The following is a 15,466-nucleotide window of genomic DNA, read 5'->3' on the forward strand; positions in this document are numbered from 1 at the left end:
GATGTGAATGTATATGTCCTGCCATGTACTCAGAGCACATATTTGCTCATGCATCGGAAGATGTTTACAACCGTCCTTATGTGACTGATGCCTCCACCATATGAATGAAGGTGAAATCCTGTGTCACTTCAGATGTTTTTCCTTTAAATAGTTTTTATATTGCTCTTTGCAATTCCATTTAGGAAATGAAATTACTATATTAATGCTCTGTGTAAATTAATAATAATCATAATAAAATAAAAAAAATAAAGAAAAGGACGGGTGCAGATTAACAACAAGTTCTGAGCCTTGTATTAATCTCACAGTTGATTAAACTGAAAACATACACATCCATAACATATATCTCCGTATACTTCCAAATGCAGATCTCTGAAAGGAGGTCACATAAAGAAGAAAATTTGATAAATGCCACATTAAATTTATTAAAGAAATTCCTTACTGGCTTCCACAGCACTGGATCAAAATTTTAACGATTATAGAAATCATGGAACTCATTCCTGTTTGCACTGTTCCTTACATTTCATTAATTTTTAAAGTTTACTAGTATTCAATAAATCAGGAATAATATATATTATTTTTTTCTATGACTCTTAAATATAATTATTATTACCTGATACTCCCACAAATCTGCTCTTTTGCAGTTCAGGAAGAGAAAGAAAAAAACTACATTTATTGCTGCATTATTACTTTTTGCTTAAAGATAAGCCCCTGTGAATAAGGCAGATTAGTCTGTTTGCTTGGATTCCAGCCCAGTGTCAGCATTGATTTTTGAGTAATTGTAACAGAACTGATGACTATTTTAGGGTATCTTACAGTCCTTGTCTTGGATGTATTACCAAAGCATTTGCAATTTGCTTTCTGTTTGTATCTCTGAACAGTTTAATAAATTAGGAATAAAGCAGCAAATTTTTGGCAAGCATTGTAGAACATATTCTTGTGTAGTTCCTATGGAGTTTTGGGTGTGAGGAGTAAGGGAGGGGAGTGGTGGAGAGATTCAACTGAGCACCATAACTCTTTGTCTAGAAACTCCATGTTTGTTCTGTGTCAAGAGAGTATCAGCAAGTCTGAGATAGAGCAATTCAATTTACTCTAATCTTAATGGTCAGTTTAACTGAATTAAGCCTTATCTATGAGACGTATTCTAAGAAGGTTTAATTTCACTGCAGACTGGAGCAATCACTCTAAATGTGGTCAAATAAGAATTCACAGGGTAAGCAGTATGGGGCTCCAGTCCTGCATGAGAGTGCTGGAAAAAGTATTCAGGGGATTCAGGATCAAATCAGGGCTCAGAAATGGGTCACCACTTTCTGCACACTTGTACTTTTGGTCATAGATTTACCTTCTTGCCACAGAATGTAGTTATGGAATCAGAGTAACAGCTCTGGGAAAGTAGCACCAGTATTCTGAAGCATATTCTATAATTTGCTGTTACAGTAGTATCTTTAAAAAAAAAAAAAAAAAAAGTTAGGTCCAATTTTCTAATAGAGGAGCTTATTTTTCTTTAGTTACAGAAGCAGAACTACAGTGCAAAATGGTTAGAAGTGTCAAGCAAAAGAATAAGAACAGAAGACAAGGAGAAAAAGACTCCAAAAATCAGGAAGGGGATTTAAAGCTCTATATTTCCAAAGAAATAAAGGGGAAAAAAAACCACCAAAAAACTATGTTATAGAGCTTAGGGGAAATATATGCGCTTTCCTTACTTCAAGTGCACTGCAGAAGGACACTGGCTTACGTTTTATTTGTCTTTCCCAAACAGCGTATAAGTCCTTACAGTGAGATTAAGCCTCCAAGGCTCCTCAGGGATGAATACAGCATGGCCCACCTTTCTTAGGGGTCTGGTTTACAATTCATCTTGACAGGCCTATTCCACCGAAAAACATACACTGAGAGCACTTAAATACACAGAGGGTGGTGTCACACTGGAACAGGTTGCCCAAGGAGGTTGTGGAATCCCTGGAGGCACTTAAGGCCAGGCTGGATGTGGCTCTGGACAGCCTGGTCTGGTGCTTGGCAACCCTGCATGCAGCAGGGTGGTTGAAACCAGATGATCTTTGTGGTCCTTTTCAACCAAGGCCAATTTGTGATTCTTTGAAATACCCTGGTTTTTGTCGTAGCTGGCATTAGAAACTGTAGGAAATGTAAGACTGTACTTTTAAGAGATGGTGTGCAAAGGATAGTGAATCTCAGATTTGTGGATTTGGGGAACATGAGGAGGTTGAAGTGATTGTTTCATTCAGAGGCTGCTTCAGATGTTTCCTTGTAGTACTGAAAGGGAAATGTAAATGGAACACAGTCAAGGAGGAGAAGGGACCATCAGTAAGGACTATCTGAAGAAGTCTGCAGACCTCTGGCACTGCCCAAAGAAGCACAGGGTGGCAGAAGTGTTCTGCATGAGAAAGCAGAGACAAGAATATTTTGTGACAGTTCTTACTACTTAACTTGACTAATTATTATACTATCCAAATTCCATGTGAACAACAATTTGCAGTACGCTGAGACCATAAAACTCAACAAAACCGTGCTTTATAAATTTATCAGAAATAATTACATCAGGCAGACAATATCTATATCTCAAGCTTTTCTGACAGTTGTCTACAGATAAGTTTGGCCTTTCTGGCAGTTTGGTACCCTGGGAAGTCGACTGTTCTGTGATTGTGGGTTTGAGTGGAGATAGGGGTTTAATAACATTTCTTTTACTTTATCACAACACCAGCTGACAACTGGACAAGCTTCACTAAATTATCCTATATCTGATAATATCTTTAGTTGCTATGTGCACAGTTTAAATTCAGTATGTATGGTCTTCCAGGGCAGAAACTGCTTTTTATCTCCATTCAACCAAGTAGTCATCATACTGCTACAATAATAGCAGTCCTTGAGCATTCCTGAAGAACTGAGTCAAAATGTATGTAATTATAATGGTGAAAAATGTTGGAAGGAATTCAGATCAAACAGATCTTTTTTGTACCTTAGATTTTGAGTATATTACTCATGAAAACACCTCTGGCTTCAAAGATTTATTTCTCATCTAGTTCTAGCCCAGTTTACAGGCACATTACAGTGGGAAGCACAGAAATAGCTCACCAATACATAAAGTTTGTCATCCTCCAACTTCGGGTGGATGAAAACCTCTGCAACAAATAGGTAATTTATTTATTTATTTTATTTTATTTTATGTTTCATTTTAGCTGTATGGCAAAATTTATACATTTTGATTACCTAACTTAATGAGGCGGTCTTTTACTACTACAAACAAGACATTCAATTGAAGAGACACATTCAGGGTAGGCCTGTGTCCAAGCTGTGAATGTATGCATGAATTGTAAATGGAAAAATTACAGCCATCTCATATAAAGAGTTATGTTTTGGGGTCATTTGAGATGTTTTCAGGGTCTGCAAATATGAGATGGCAGTAATGATCTTCTGTGTTTTTTTTTTTTTGTTTTTTTTTTGTTTTTTTTTTTTTCCTATCTATCTTTCTTTTCAGGAAATAAGGAAGTAAAAATGTTATTACAGCTTTTAACTTTTAAGAAAATAATGTTTTTAAGTCAATATATTTCCTTGTCAGGATCTGGTTTAAATTGATAACTCTGGGAAGAAGTTAGGTTGAAGTATATAAACTAGAGTAGGCTGTTGAAAACAGAATTCTGTGGTTCAAATATATACATGTAGAAGTCTCCAAACAAACGGACTATAAGGATATGCTAAAGTTTTGTGTATCTACACATATATGCAACATATACAGGATACAAAAGTATGATAAAATTATTTAAAAGTGTAGAATAGATTTATTTTTATACATTTATAGTAAAGCATGCAGGCATACTCTCGTTGCTCACAAAAACCCCTTGAGCAAACCCCTACAAGCAAACAGCTATTCCTCTGTAATGCAGCACAGAGCTATGAAGGTGTTGACTTTTGATCTTGAAGCAAAATCAATTTCTAGTGAATTTTTACCTTTGACCTCAGTTGAATCAGAACTTTATCTCTGATATTATCAATTTACCATTTCTAAAAGCCTTTGGGTTTTTTGTTTTTTGGTGGTGGTTTTTTTTTTTTTTTTTTTTTTTTTTGTTTGTTTGTTTGTTTTAATTATTATATATATATTGTACCTCATCTCTCGCTGTTCTTTTTCTAATCCTGGATTATCAATAATCACTTTAACCTGAAAAAAGTGTGAATCTTTATCTAAAATCCATTCAGTAGTAGCAAACCTCTATTATAGAAGAGTATAACATTTCCTTTTAGAAGACTTCTTCTCACACAGAATCACAGAATCACAGAATGACCCGGGTTGGAAGGGACCTCAAGGATCATGTAGTTCCAACCCCCCTGCCTAGCAGGGCCACCAAACATACACCTTTCCTAGATCAGGTTGCCCAGGGCCCTGTCCAACCTGGCCTTGAACACCTCCAAGGACGGGGCATCCACAACCTCACTGGGCAGCCTGTTCTAGGACCTAACCACTCTTCTAGTAAAGAACTTTCCCCTAACATCCAACCTAAATCTTCCCTCCTTCAACTTAAAACCATTTCCCCTAGTCCTGCTATTATCAGCCCTTTCGAAGAGTTTACTCCCTTCCTGGGAGTAAGTTACCTTCAGGTACTGAAAGGCTGCAATGAGGTCACCCCGCAACCTTCTCTTCTCCAGGCTGAACAAACCACCAGTTGTTTGTGTGGACTATATATTCTCTGTATAAACTCTGATTTTCTTGCAAAAGCATGCAAGTTGCTCGTTTGTGTTTGAAATTAATTAGGGAGGGGAAGATAAACAAGATCTCCTCTTTGACAGCAAACCACTTACATGGTTTTTTGCTTTTGAGTGGCCGAGTTCCCTGTAACAGCATCTGATTTCTGAGAGCCTCCATATATCACACTCCTTCTCTAAGTCAATCTATTGCTGAGGCATCAGCAGCATAGGAGACTATGGCAATCGTGGCAAAGTGAGAAGAGCTGAAAGCACAATATAAGTAGAGTGGAAGAGATGGACCCTAAGTGCTCTGGGCAGACCTTTAAGTCCATGAGGTTGATGGAGGCTGGAGAACAAAAACTGGTATCCAGAAGATACGGCTCTCCAGAACTAGCAGTTCCAGATGGAGAAAAAGTCCAAAGCTAAGTTACAGTACATTAATCAAGACTTGCTTTTACCACCAGATGAAAAAGCCAAACAAACAGCAACAGCAACAACAACAAAACTCATGAAAAGTAACAGCTTTGGTAAAATAAGTATTTCCACAAATGCTTTCCTAGATGAGGCTTGTCCTTATATTTCTCAAGTAGAGTAGAGGTGGAAGGAACTGCTTTTTGCAGACTACTGTTTTCTAAAGTGATGGAAAACCATTGTTTTAGGAATTAGTAGGTTGTAGTGATAATTGCAATTTCTACATCTCAAATAAATTAAGAAATTCATCAAAATGCCCTGACTTGTGCTAAGATCCTCTGTACTCTCTAACCATTATTTTATTGTGAATTATTCATTTATGTGATTGAGTAGGTTTACTCCTATTTTTTCCTCTTTAATTTCTTGATTGCTTTTCATATCCTTGCTGAATTCCTTTAAGTTTGGAAGGTCTTGGTAACAGACAGTCCAATATGTGGTTGTTACAGAGGTCTTCATGCTATCAGTTACAAGGAGTAAAATAGATGTATCATATGGGGATGATCACAACTTCCCAATTTACAGTTACTGACTGAGCTTGTGTTATGCTAGTGCTGGAGTAAGCTTGCCATCAAGTATGTGTTCAGTCATGCAGTTTCTGCTGAACATTGAAAAACAGGTGAAAGAAAGAAAACATGCAACCAAAAGCTTGCTGTTCTGCTCCTAACAAAAGTTAAAAATTTCATCTCTGAGCCTTGTAGAAATTTGTCAACACATTATTCTGACATGAAAAGCTCTAAGCTCTACTGTAGATATCAAGACATTCTCAGTACTATAAATTTCTTATTCTGGAGAAAGTGCTCAGGTTACATCTTGTGCGTACAAATAAAGTCTTTATCTGCTCTCTTTCTTTCTGTGATTATTTGAATACTTCCAGTGACTGAATCTAACCAGCTTAACTGAAAACTGCTCTTTAGTAAGTTATGAATTCTGGGTTCAGCTGCTCTCCTGAAAGATGCTAAGTGTTAAGTTTTAATCCTGAATAGGACATGAAATGATCTTCAACTTCAGTGTTTCATCTAATTGGACTGTTATAATAAGAGAGTCTAAGTGTGTTTTGGTGAGAAAAACAAAGCAGAACAAGGATAGGCTCCAGCTGGAGCATATTTGAATTTATTTATTATTTTCTCTCACAGCTGAAAAGGAGGTTTGTATTTTGAACAGAGCCATTTATGAATATGTGCAGTACATATGATGTAGCCTGTCAGAATTGTTTGTCAGTTCCACCGTGAAGTGTGGAGTAGGTTATGGAGGAGATAACCTCCTTCCTGGGAACACATTCTTGTAGATTTCTGCATGTTTTTTAAGAGATGTCACAAAAGGAAGCTGTTCCAACATATTGACATCTCTATCACAGGAGACCAATGCCAACACGTGTTTTCTGTTGTTTTTTAGTACCTGGATTTCCATAGCACTGCTTGTATTCTTCTCCATTTAATGATAACAGACCAATTAGTCAAAAGGAACTACATATTTAACACTTGTATTTAATGTTTTAGGGAAATAAGAAATCTTTGACTTGTAACACTTGAACTCCACTGAGGTGTTAGCAGAACTCAGGGCAATGAGGCCTTTCCAGACGAGACTGTCCTGAAAACAGAGAAGGAAGGGCATTAATTTTCTGTCAGACGCTGCCATGCAGCTTAAGATGTTTTTATTGGTAGTGTTTTTATTTTTTTATGGCTCTTGTGTGCTCTCAAATGAATTCTAATGTCTTTTTTTTTGTATCAACAGCTTCCAAGGTCTGTAGTAATTCCCAGTTTTACACCGTTTAAAAAAAAAAAAACAAAAACAAACAAACAAACAAAAAAAAAACCAGTATAGCTTACTTAAAATCATCAAATCCTAGAGAACTTCAACACACTTAAATACAGCACCACAGTAACCTGGAATGGAGCAGTGCTAAGTATTTACTGTCTCCACATCTGTTGCCTTTTTGCTGTCATGGTTTTATGCTGCACTGTGCCTGACAGACCACAGGCTCTGCATCCAGCTGAAATACTAGCATAAATCTTTTCCCGATCAATGCTTTCCCCACTGCTTTCTCTTGACACATGTTTTTAAAGCCAGCCTGTTAGCTAGTAAAGGAACTTTGAATCTTTTTGATGTTCCCTTTAAAGTTGGATAGAAGAGTTTTATAGAATAGCAGTTAGTAATGTAATAATCAGGCTAATTGGAGTATTCAAGACAAAAAAAAAAAAAAAAACCAACAAAAAACTAGAGGTAAAAGTGTTTGTGTCTCCACACCATAACGGTTATTAAAAAAGCCACAAAAAAACACCCTTCTGGGCTTGAAGCAAATGTGCTGGTGAAGTTTGCTGGAAGACAGCAGGTGGTGTTTAAGTCAGTTATGACAATATATGTTCTTCCTGTCCCTCCTCTCTTTTTTATTTTAGAAAAGAAGAGGAAAAAATAAAAAAATAAAAAAAGAAAGGAAGAAATGTTACCCCTTTTAGTTTATTTGCTTACTAGAACTAGGGAAGAATGTACTGCAAATGGAAATACACCGTCATATATCAAAAGGATGTAAGTTGGCTTAAAGGAAAAATACACAGAGTAGCTACTGGTTCATGAAGCAGGTAGCATTCTTTTCTTAGGGACTTTAAGCTTGTTTGAATAGCATTGTGAAAGCAGGATGAATAATCTTCCAGCCGCACGCTGCTTCTTGAGCAGCAGGCAGACAGAGGCAAGCTTTTCTGAAACATTCCCCCTTGCGTGTCCCACAGGCGGCTGCCTGCCCTCTGCAGCCCTGCCTGACAGAAACCCTGCCTGATGCTGCCCGGGGGGGGAGAGGGGGGGAGATTACAGATGGGGAGGGAGCGTAATCAGGTAGATTGAGTCTGTGGAGGGAGAAACCATTCCTGCAACCAGGGAGGGCGTGCAGCACACACTGGCTGCCCACCTGGGGAGGGTACCGTGCTGTGGCTTGAGACAGCAAAACCAGACGTGATTCTCCATCATCTTCTAAAAGGCTCGTGCTGCCCTTGTGCCCACGAAGCTGGAGGCAGGTTATGTGCTTGCAATACCTGTGCCAGGCAATGAGTCTCCCTCCAGGTTCTCCAGGCTTAGCAGGATGTGTTAGACTGAAGTACCTACAGGGAAATCAGCAAAGAGCTTCCCCATGAAGGTAGCAGGGCACTGCAGTATCGGCAATGTCTGGTGATTTCTTGGGTGAGTAAAAGCTGGAAAGGCATGCAGCAGATATTCAGAAGAATGAACAGCAGCAGTGTGACCCTAAAGACAGCAGCATTTAGGTCAGTTTGCTGCGTGGTTGGTGCCTGCATGCAGAGGGCTTCGGGAAGCTCAAGGAAGGGGCTCCAGAGCAAGGGGCTGCTGGTAGGGTGAAGTCATGGGGAAGGGTGAGCTCAGTTCCATTAGGTGTCCATGACTGCCTAACTTTTTAACCTGCTTCAAAACTGGCTGGAAAATATCAACAGGGTGTTGAATGCAGAATGGAAAAGAAAGCAAACTTTTGCTTACAGTAACTCTTTGATTAGATTAAATGGATTGTTTTTCTGTGGTGATGGACAGCCTTCCCACGACAATGCTAAGTGCATAGTTGTAGATAATAGACGCTTCCTGAATAGAAAGGATTTAGTTATTTTTCTAAACGAGCTCCTCGTTATGAAAAACAGCAGAAAAATGTGAAGTTCGCTGCAAATAAATTTGGACATGGTTAAATGAATTACTCCACTGGTGATATAGAAATAGCTTGAAAAGTGGGCCATCGGGCAAAAACAACCTTGCGTTCAGTCTAGAGTAATTGCATAGGCATGTCTGTGGAGGATTGATTCAGAAAAGTAGTTGAAGTAACTTCACATTTTTCAAACCATTTGAAAGTAAATCTTGAGAAAATACTTGACAGTATATATATAGTACAGTGCTTCACTGAGGAGAAAAAGAAAAAAAAAAAAAGAATGCTGGCTTCTCTTATAGATAGGAATTTATCTTGATGCATTGTAACAAGTTTTATTTTTCTTCCGCCTAAAAATAGAGAGAAAATACGTATTTTCTCTGGAACAAGCAATATTTTAATATCTTGTGCAGGGAAAACAAAGATTTTTGCTGTTGTGCAGAATGGAGGTGCCTTAGTTTCTTTAGGGCATTTCAAAATGAATTTTATTTCCTCTTCTTATTTTTAGTGTTCTTTCCTAACTTGGAGGTATAAAATCATGGTTGCTCCATCATGAGGCTGTGTAGTAATGTCAAACTGTTTTTATAAACCTGTTTTTATTGGATTGATTCAAATACACTTTCCCGTTATTAAATGACTTTTATTAATCTTCTAAAGAAAAATGTATTGCTGTTATTTCTGTGATTTCAACATTCAAGCTTTATTCATAAGACACATTTCTCTGGAAACTACAGAGGCCAGTTAATGGTTTATGAGTTCAAGCTGAGCTGAATATAGCTAAGCTCTGTCTTGCTTGACATTTCATCAAAAGCTGTGTTGATTTGCAATGTTTACAGACCTATTTATTGAACCCTCACAGCTTGAACTATGCCACCAAGCTTGTTGACATTGCTGAGTTTATCTCTTGGTGCTTGTGCAATCTCAGAAGAAAAGTTTAGAGCAAATGAGTTATAACAAACTTGTCACAGTTCATAAAATATGCAGTTAGAACAATGAAGTTGATCTTCTTGTTCATTGACCACAATGCATTAGAGAAATCTGAGTAGTGTAGCGCAATCTCATCTGGGTAGGTGAGCGTATGTCCTTCTCTGCAATATTAACTTTCAGATTTGATGGTCACATCTTCTGTGCTTTAAAAAATAGCTTTTAGACAGGACAGATATTTTTAGTTCATGAAACTATTTGTGTTTGCAAACAAGATCTAACTGTGTTACAGTATAAAATAACTTCATTATCTTACTTCCATATAGGTCTTGTGATGAGAAGAGTGATATGCTGAATGAGTCAATGAAAAATGTAACCAGGGGCTCATAAATACCATAAAAAGTCATTCAGCTTTGAACAGTGAGAACATCTCATGCTCTGTTCTGCTCTCCAGAACATCTTATCTGTGTAAGACCTATTTTTAGACAGTAAAATAAGATATATCTTCCTATATAATCTACTACTATTGCTGGATCAATATTGCACATTATCATGGTTTCAAACACTTCTCTATGTAACTTGAACAGAAATAGATCAAAGGTAGTGCAACTGCCTGTCATCTCTGCAAAAGCATGAGAAAACTATATACTGTTAATTCAATGACATTAAAATGGATTGTTTAAGAAGTCTTGGACTATGAGTTTTTGGAGGGTTGCAGGGGGAACTGTTTACCCTTGTAAACATTCCCGTAGCTATCATTTACTGAGTTAACATGGTTGTTCATTCTCCTTTTAGAACAGCAGGTTTGCAGGCAGTGATAAACATTAAAAAGGGGAGTTGGATAGATATATCTATATTTAAAAAAGAGATTTTTTTCCATATAGTTGAATGGGGTTTGATTGTGCCTTCAGTTCCTTTTCAACAGTGAATGAATAAAGACATTATGCTTTTCAAATAAAAGGTAATTGCTTATTGATTGTCCAGCACAAGTTGTGTTCTATGAATACTATAAGGGAAAAAAACAACAACAACAAAACCCATAGAGACATGCAGGGAGGTGGTAATGTTTGCAACATTGAAATGCAACAGTGTAGCTTTGCCTGTGGAATGATATGGGCAGAACTGCTAGGCTGGAGTCCTAGACAGTAGAGAGCAACAAGCTCTTCACGCAAGCAGATCCACGCAAGAAATAACAAAATTTTCCTCGGTTTTCTACACACAAGAATCCTCCCTTAAGTGCTTGAATTTGGTTAGTGAGAAAACCCAGATATATCTGTTAGAACTTTTGTATGAATATCTCCAAGCTGTTGACACTGATTAAGTGTATACAAAAAATACATGTGATTTTAACAGTATTTCTTATTCTATTTCTTCAACCCCTGGAAAATGAAATGTACTTTGGAGACAGCATTTAAATTGGCAAAGGTTCATAGGAGTTAAACTATAAGTTAACACTGCTCTGTATTCATGAGAGGGTCAAGTGAAGGGAATCTGGGGAATCCACTGAAGCCCACAGCTGCTCATAGCATCTTAAAATACTTAAATATAATTCACAGGAGTGCATCTTTCATAATTATATTTCTTATTTTACTTCCTGTCTCTCTGTCTACTCTGTCACCTGTTGACAAAGTTTTTCTTTCTTTCTTTCTTTCTTTCTTTCTTTCTTTCTTTCTTTCTTTCTTTCTTTCTTTCTTTCTTTCTTTCTTTCTTTCTTTCTTTCTTTCTTTCTTTCTTTCTTTCTTTCTTTCTTTCTTTCTTTCTTTCTTTCTTTCTTTCTTTCTTTCTTTCTTTCTTTCTTTCTTTCTTTCTTTCTTTCTTTCTTTCTTTCTTTCTTTCTTTCTTTCTTTCTTTCTTTCTTTCTTTCTTTCTTTCTTTCTTTCTTTCTTTCTTTCTTTCTTTCTTTCTTTCTTTCTTTCTTTCTTTCTTTCTTTCTTTCTTTCTTTCTTTCTTTCTTTCTTTCTTTCTTTCTTTCTTTCTTTCTTTCTTTCTTTCTTTCTTTCTTTCTTTCTTTCTTTCTTTCTTTCTTTCTTTCTTTCTTTCTTTCTTTCTTTCTTTCTTTCTTTCTTTCTTTCTTTCTTTCTTTCTTTCTTTCTTTCTTTCTTTCTTTCTTTCTTTCTTTCTCATCCAGAACAGCAGATATTACATTCCATAACATTCTATTTTACAATAAAGATTATATTGCATCTTCGAAAGCATCAGTTCAGACTGGTCATAAATACAAGCACTGTCAGTGCAAAGTTGAGGTGGGAGGATATTGTGTTGTTACTGAACTGGCTTCTCAAAGGTTTAATGAAAGGGTCAGGCTATCATTTTATCATTAAAAAGTAATGGGGGTAGTCAAGACTGATCCTCTGCACTTTTTCTTTTAATCTCTCAGAGCAATTTCTCAGAGCGTGTGCAGAAGTAGATGTAAGAAATTCACTTTCATTAAAAAATAAAAATAAATGTATAGGGACAAGCGATATCAACCTGTTTAACAAAACAAAACTAATGCTGAGGATGGGTCATGTTAGGATTTCATTTATTGATCAAGGTCTGAAATGCATGATTTTCTGTGAATTAAATTTAATCATTCTAACAGAATTGGGAAGTACCGTCACCAGCCTGTAACAGCAGAAGCTACAGAATGAGGGGGAGTAATAAGTTTCTTGAAGAAAATATAAGATAAAAATATGAAAACAAGTAATTGGTGGATGAGTTCTCCAAGTACTTCCATGTTATAGAAAGAAAGCCCCAAACAATAGCTTCTCTATTTTAATTTTTAATTTTTTATTTTTTTACAGATGTAACTGTCTGTCTTCAGGCAGGTTGCCACCATGCTAGTTTTATACCCATCACAGAGAATAAAGGCATAACTTTTGTCTGTACAGTATTTAAAACATAAATGCTTCAGGCAGGGGCTATTTTTTCTATTCTTTTTATATTGTCTAGAACAGCAGATATCAAGCACCTTAAGTGCTAGTAGTAAGCACAAACATGAGTAATGTAACATACAATTGTAGAAAGAAGAGCCACTATAAAAATGTTGGTTCAGATGAACTGATAATGATAGGACGAACTATGAAAACTCGGCTAGAATGTGTGAATTTTTTTATTTTTATTTTTTCAATTTACTCTTTTCTTCCCCACCCCCCTCCTTTTTTTTTTCCTAATAATCTCTAAATTTTCACGAGGGGAAAAAAAACAAAACAAAACAAAACAAAAAAAAACCAGTACAAAAAGATAAAGTCATCTGAGGGAAACCTGTGGATGTACATGAAAATGTACTACTGTTTTACAGATGGTCTAATTTAATTCTTCCCATAACTGTGCTGTAGCAATGTCATGGTTTGGAGATGTGTTTTTCTTTCATACTATGAACCACAGTCAGTGGAAGATCTCTGGTCACATCACCCCAAGGCAGTGTCTGGAAATATTGTATTCTTCATGAAAAACCTTTGCTCTCAGTTTTTGTTTTTCCAGTCATCTGGCAAATACTGTTGCTTTTGCAAAATGATCTGTAAAGCCTCTTTGTTCATCCGGGATTTTCTTCTGAGAAGTAGTGTTAGGTCACAGGATGCTATGTTTAGAGCCAGGTTTCTGGGTTAATCTCAACACTTATAAAATAGCTGATTTTGTTTATATTTTTTGTACATGCTTTCATAGTGAAACCAAATAACATGAAAAGACATGTACATCAGTAGAAAGATAAAAGGCCATGCATGTTAGCATTTTTTAATCTCACGATGTCCTGAGATCTGCAGAATTGATGAGGATTAAGCAAAAGGCTCCTTCGTAGAAGTAATTGGGACCTGGAAAAGCTAAAAGAGCTTTACATACAGAGGAAAGAGATTATTAATTTTGTTGTCAGTATGATTAATGCATGTATCACCTGTAGATAGGAGCAACTGATAATTACTGGAGGTTGGATGGTGCCTCTTAACCCTGGTTATTCCTTCCTTTCTAAACAGTTCAGAAAATTTAAATATTGTCATTCTACCATTTATATGCACCACGTATTATGAATTTATTGGCTCTTTAATGCTTTAATCAAGAATATTAACCTGATTAATGCCTTGTTAAAATACAATATTTATGTGGTGCTACTGATCTGACTGTGATCTACGCTGACTTCTGCTTCAGCTTAGGACTGAAGCAAGCTGTAGGCTGCTGCACTGAAAAGCTGAAAATCGGATTCCCACTTCTGATCATGGCTGGTCCTGCTCCCTGGTGCCATTACCATCGCACTACAACAGGAAGGGCCTGCTCTGAGTGGGCAGTTGGGTATGAGGATGCTACTCACTAGCCAACAAAGCACAGACACTTGAGGCACAGTCACTCTGGTCTGTGGTTTGCACCTTTGCTAGCCAGCACTGTTAAACAGGATAGTGGAGGATCAAGTGAAGTGATGACAAGTCAGAACCACTCAGAAATTCTCTAGAGTCACTCAAATCCTCTCAGCTTTTCCATTCACTGGCCACAAAACTTACTGCTTCTCACAAGATGGGACGTTTCCAACAACAAAATTCAATTTTGCGTCAGTGATGAGAAGAAAATAAATTACTTTAGCCTTCATGTTTGGAGAGGGAAAAATAAATATTGGGTGTTCTTTTCGAAATCTTTTGAGTCAGCTTGGTCACATTTTGCAGAGAGACAAAGACTTGCCGACAAATCAACTTACTTTATTTTTTGTGATTTGTCTTTTGCCTGCAGGGATGATTTTTCTGTGTAGTGAGTTGCCATTCTTACTAAAGTCATATTTTATCATCCTGATGAAATTACAACAATCTTGGAGACATCTTTGCAGTGTAACTAATTCAAAGCTTGTTAGTATCCTGCATGGATTTGTCAACAGAGGTCTATGACAAAAGGATGTCCAAGGAACAATGTAATCAAAGATGTCAGTAAGATCACCATGAATTATATTTGCAATAGTGTGATAGTATTGCCTTTGGAGAGTTTACATTTAATTTGTTAACTATTTATGAAGTGCAACTGCAAAAAAAAAACAAAAACAAAAACAAACAAACAAACAAACAGAAAACCCACCACATTTTGATGTAAATTAAAGTTTTATCCTGGGAAATTCTGAGCAAGCTTTTCAATGCTGAGAAACTGAATTTGTATGGATTTCTAGCCTGCCAGCTCCATTTGTGCTTATATGATTGGTTCCTATTTATCTGCCTTCTAGGAAAGTAATCAGGGAGAAAAATAACATTTGAGTAAACTTCATGATATCATCATTCAAATTATTAAAATGCTTATAAAGGATTGGCACTAACAAGTAGTAAGTTCCATCTAACATTGAAATAGATGTCTGGTGTTTTGTAGTTTGAGTTTTCAAATAAGCTGCTGTATTTTGTGAAAGAAGTAGGAGTTCTTTAAAACATGTTGAAGCATCTTTTGGTTATAAGAAGTCAGATAGTGAAAACACACACACATATATATATATATATATACATAGTTTGTAGAATTTAGTAGCTACTGTTTGTAGCATGGCAAATTGCATCTTGAGTGCAGGTCAGCAGCACAGCATCAAAGATGGTGTTTCTAAACCCACCTGGATTGAGTTTACTGCTTTTGGGATTCCCCTCATACACTGAGGCAAGTCCAGATTACTGGGGGCACAGAGATGAGGCCAGGCTCTTCTCAGTGGTGTGCCGTGATAAGACAAGGACAAATGGCCTAAAATTTGAACATAGGAAGTTCCGTACAAACATGGGGAAGAACTTCTTTGCAGTAAGAGTAATGGAGCACTGGAACAGATTGCCC

At 36.8% G+C, this 15,466-nt stretch overlaps 1 protein-coding gene across 44 annotated transcripts in view; it reads left to right on the plus strand.

Annotated features, from left to right (window-relative positions):
• DMD (dystrophin) overlaps nucleotides 1-15,466 on the plus strand; it is a 1,121,556-nt gene that overhangs the window by 212,706 nt on the left and 893,384 nt on the right. For 3 of the 44 annotated variants that reach the window (XM_085549510.1, XM_085549603.1, XM_085549619.1), the window contains exon 1: nucleotides 8,263-8,328. The exons of the other annotated variants lie outside the window; for them this stretch is intronic. In XM_085549510.1, coding sequence (XP_085405636.1) covers nucleotides 8,310-8,328 — 19 coding nt within the window. In that variant the 5' untranslated portion in view covers nucleotides 8,263-8,309. Of the gene's footprint in view, nucleotides 1-8,262; nucleotides 8,329-15,466 lie in introns of those variants that run through there. 44 annotated transcript variants of the gene reach the window in all.

Source organism: Coturnix japonica, chromosome 1 (genome assembly GCF_054131305.1).
Source record: "Coturnix japonica strain WE chromosome 1, WE-NBRP24, whole genome shotgun sequence".
NCBI lineage: Eukaryota > Metazoa > Chordata > Aves > Galliformes > Phasianidae > Coturnix > Coturnix japonica.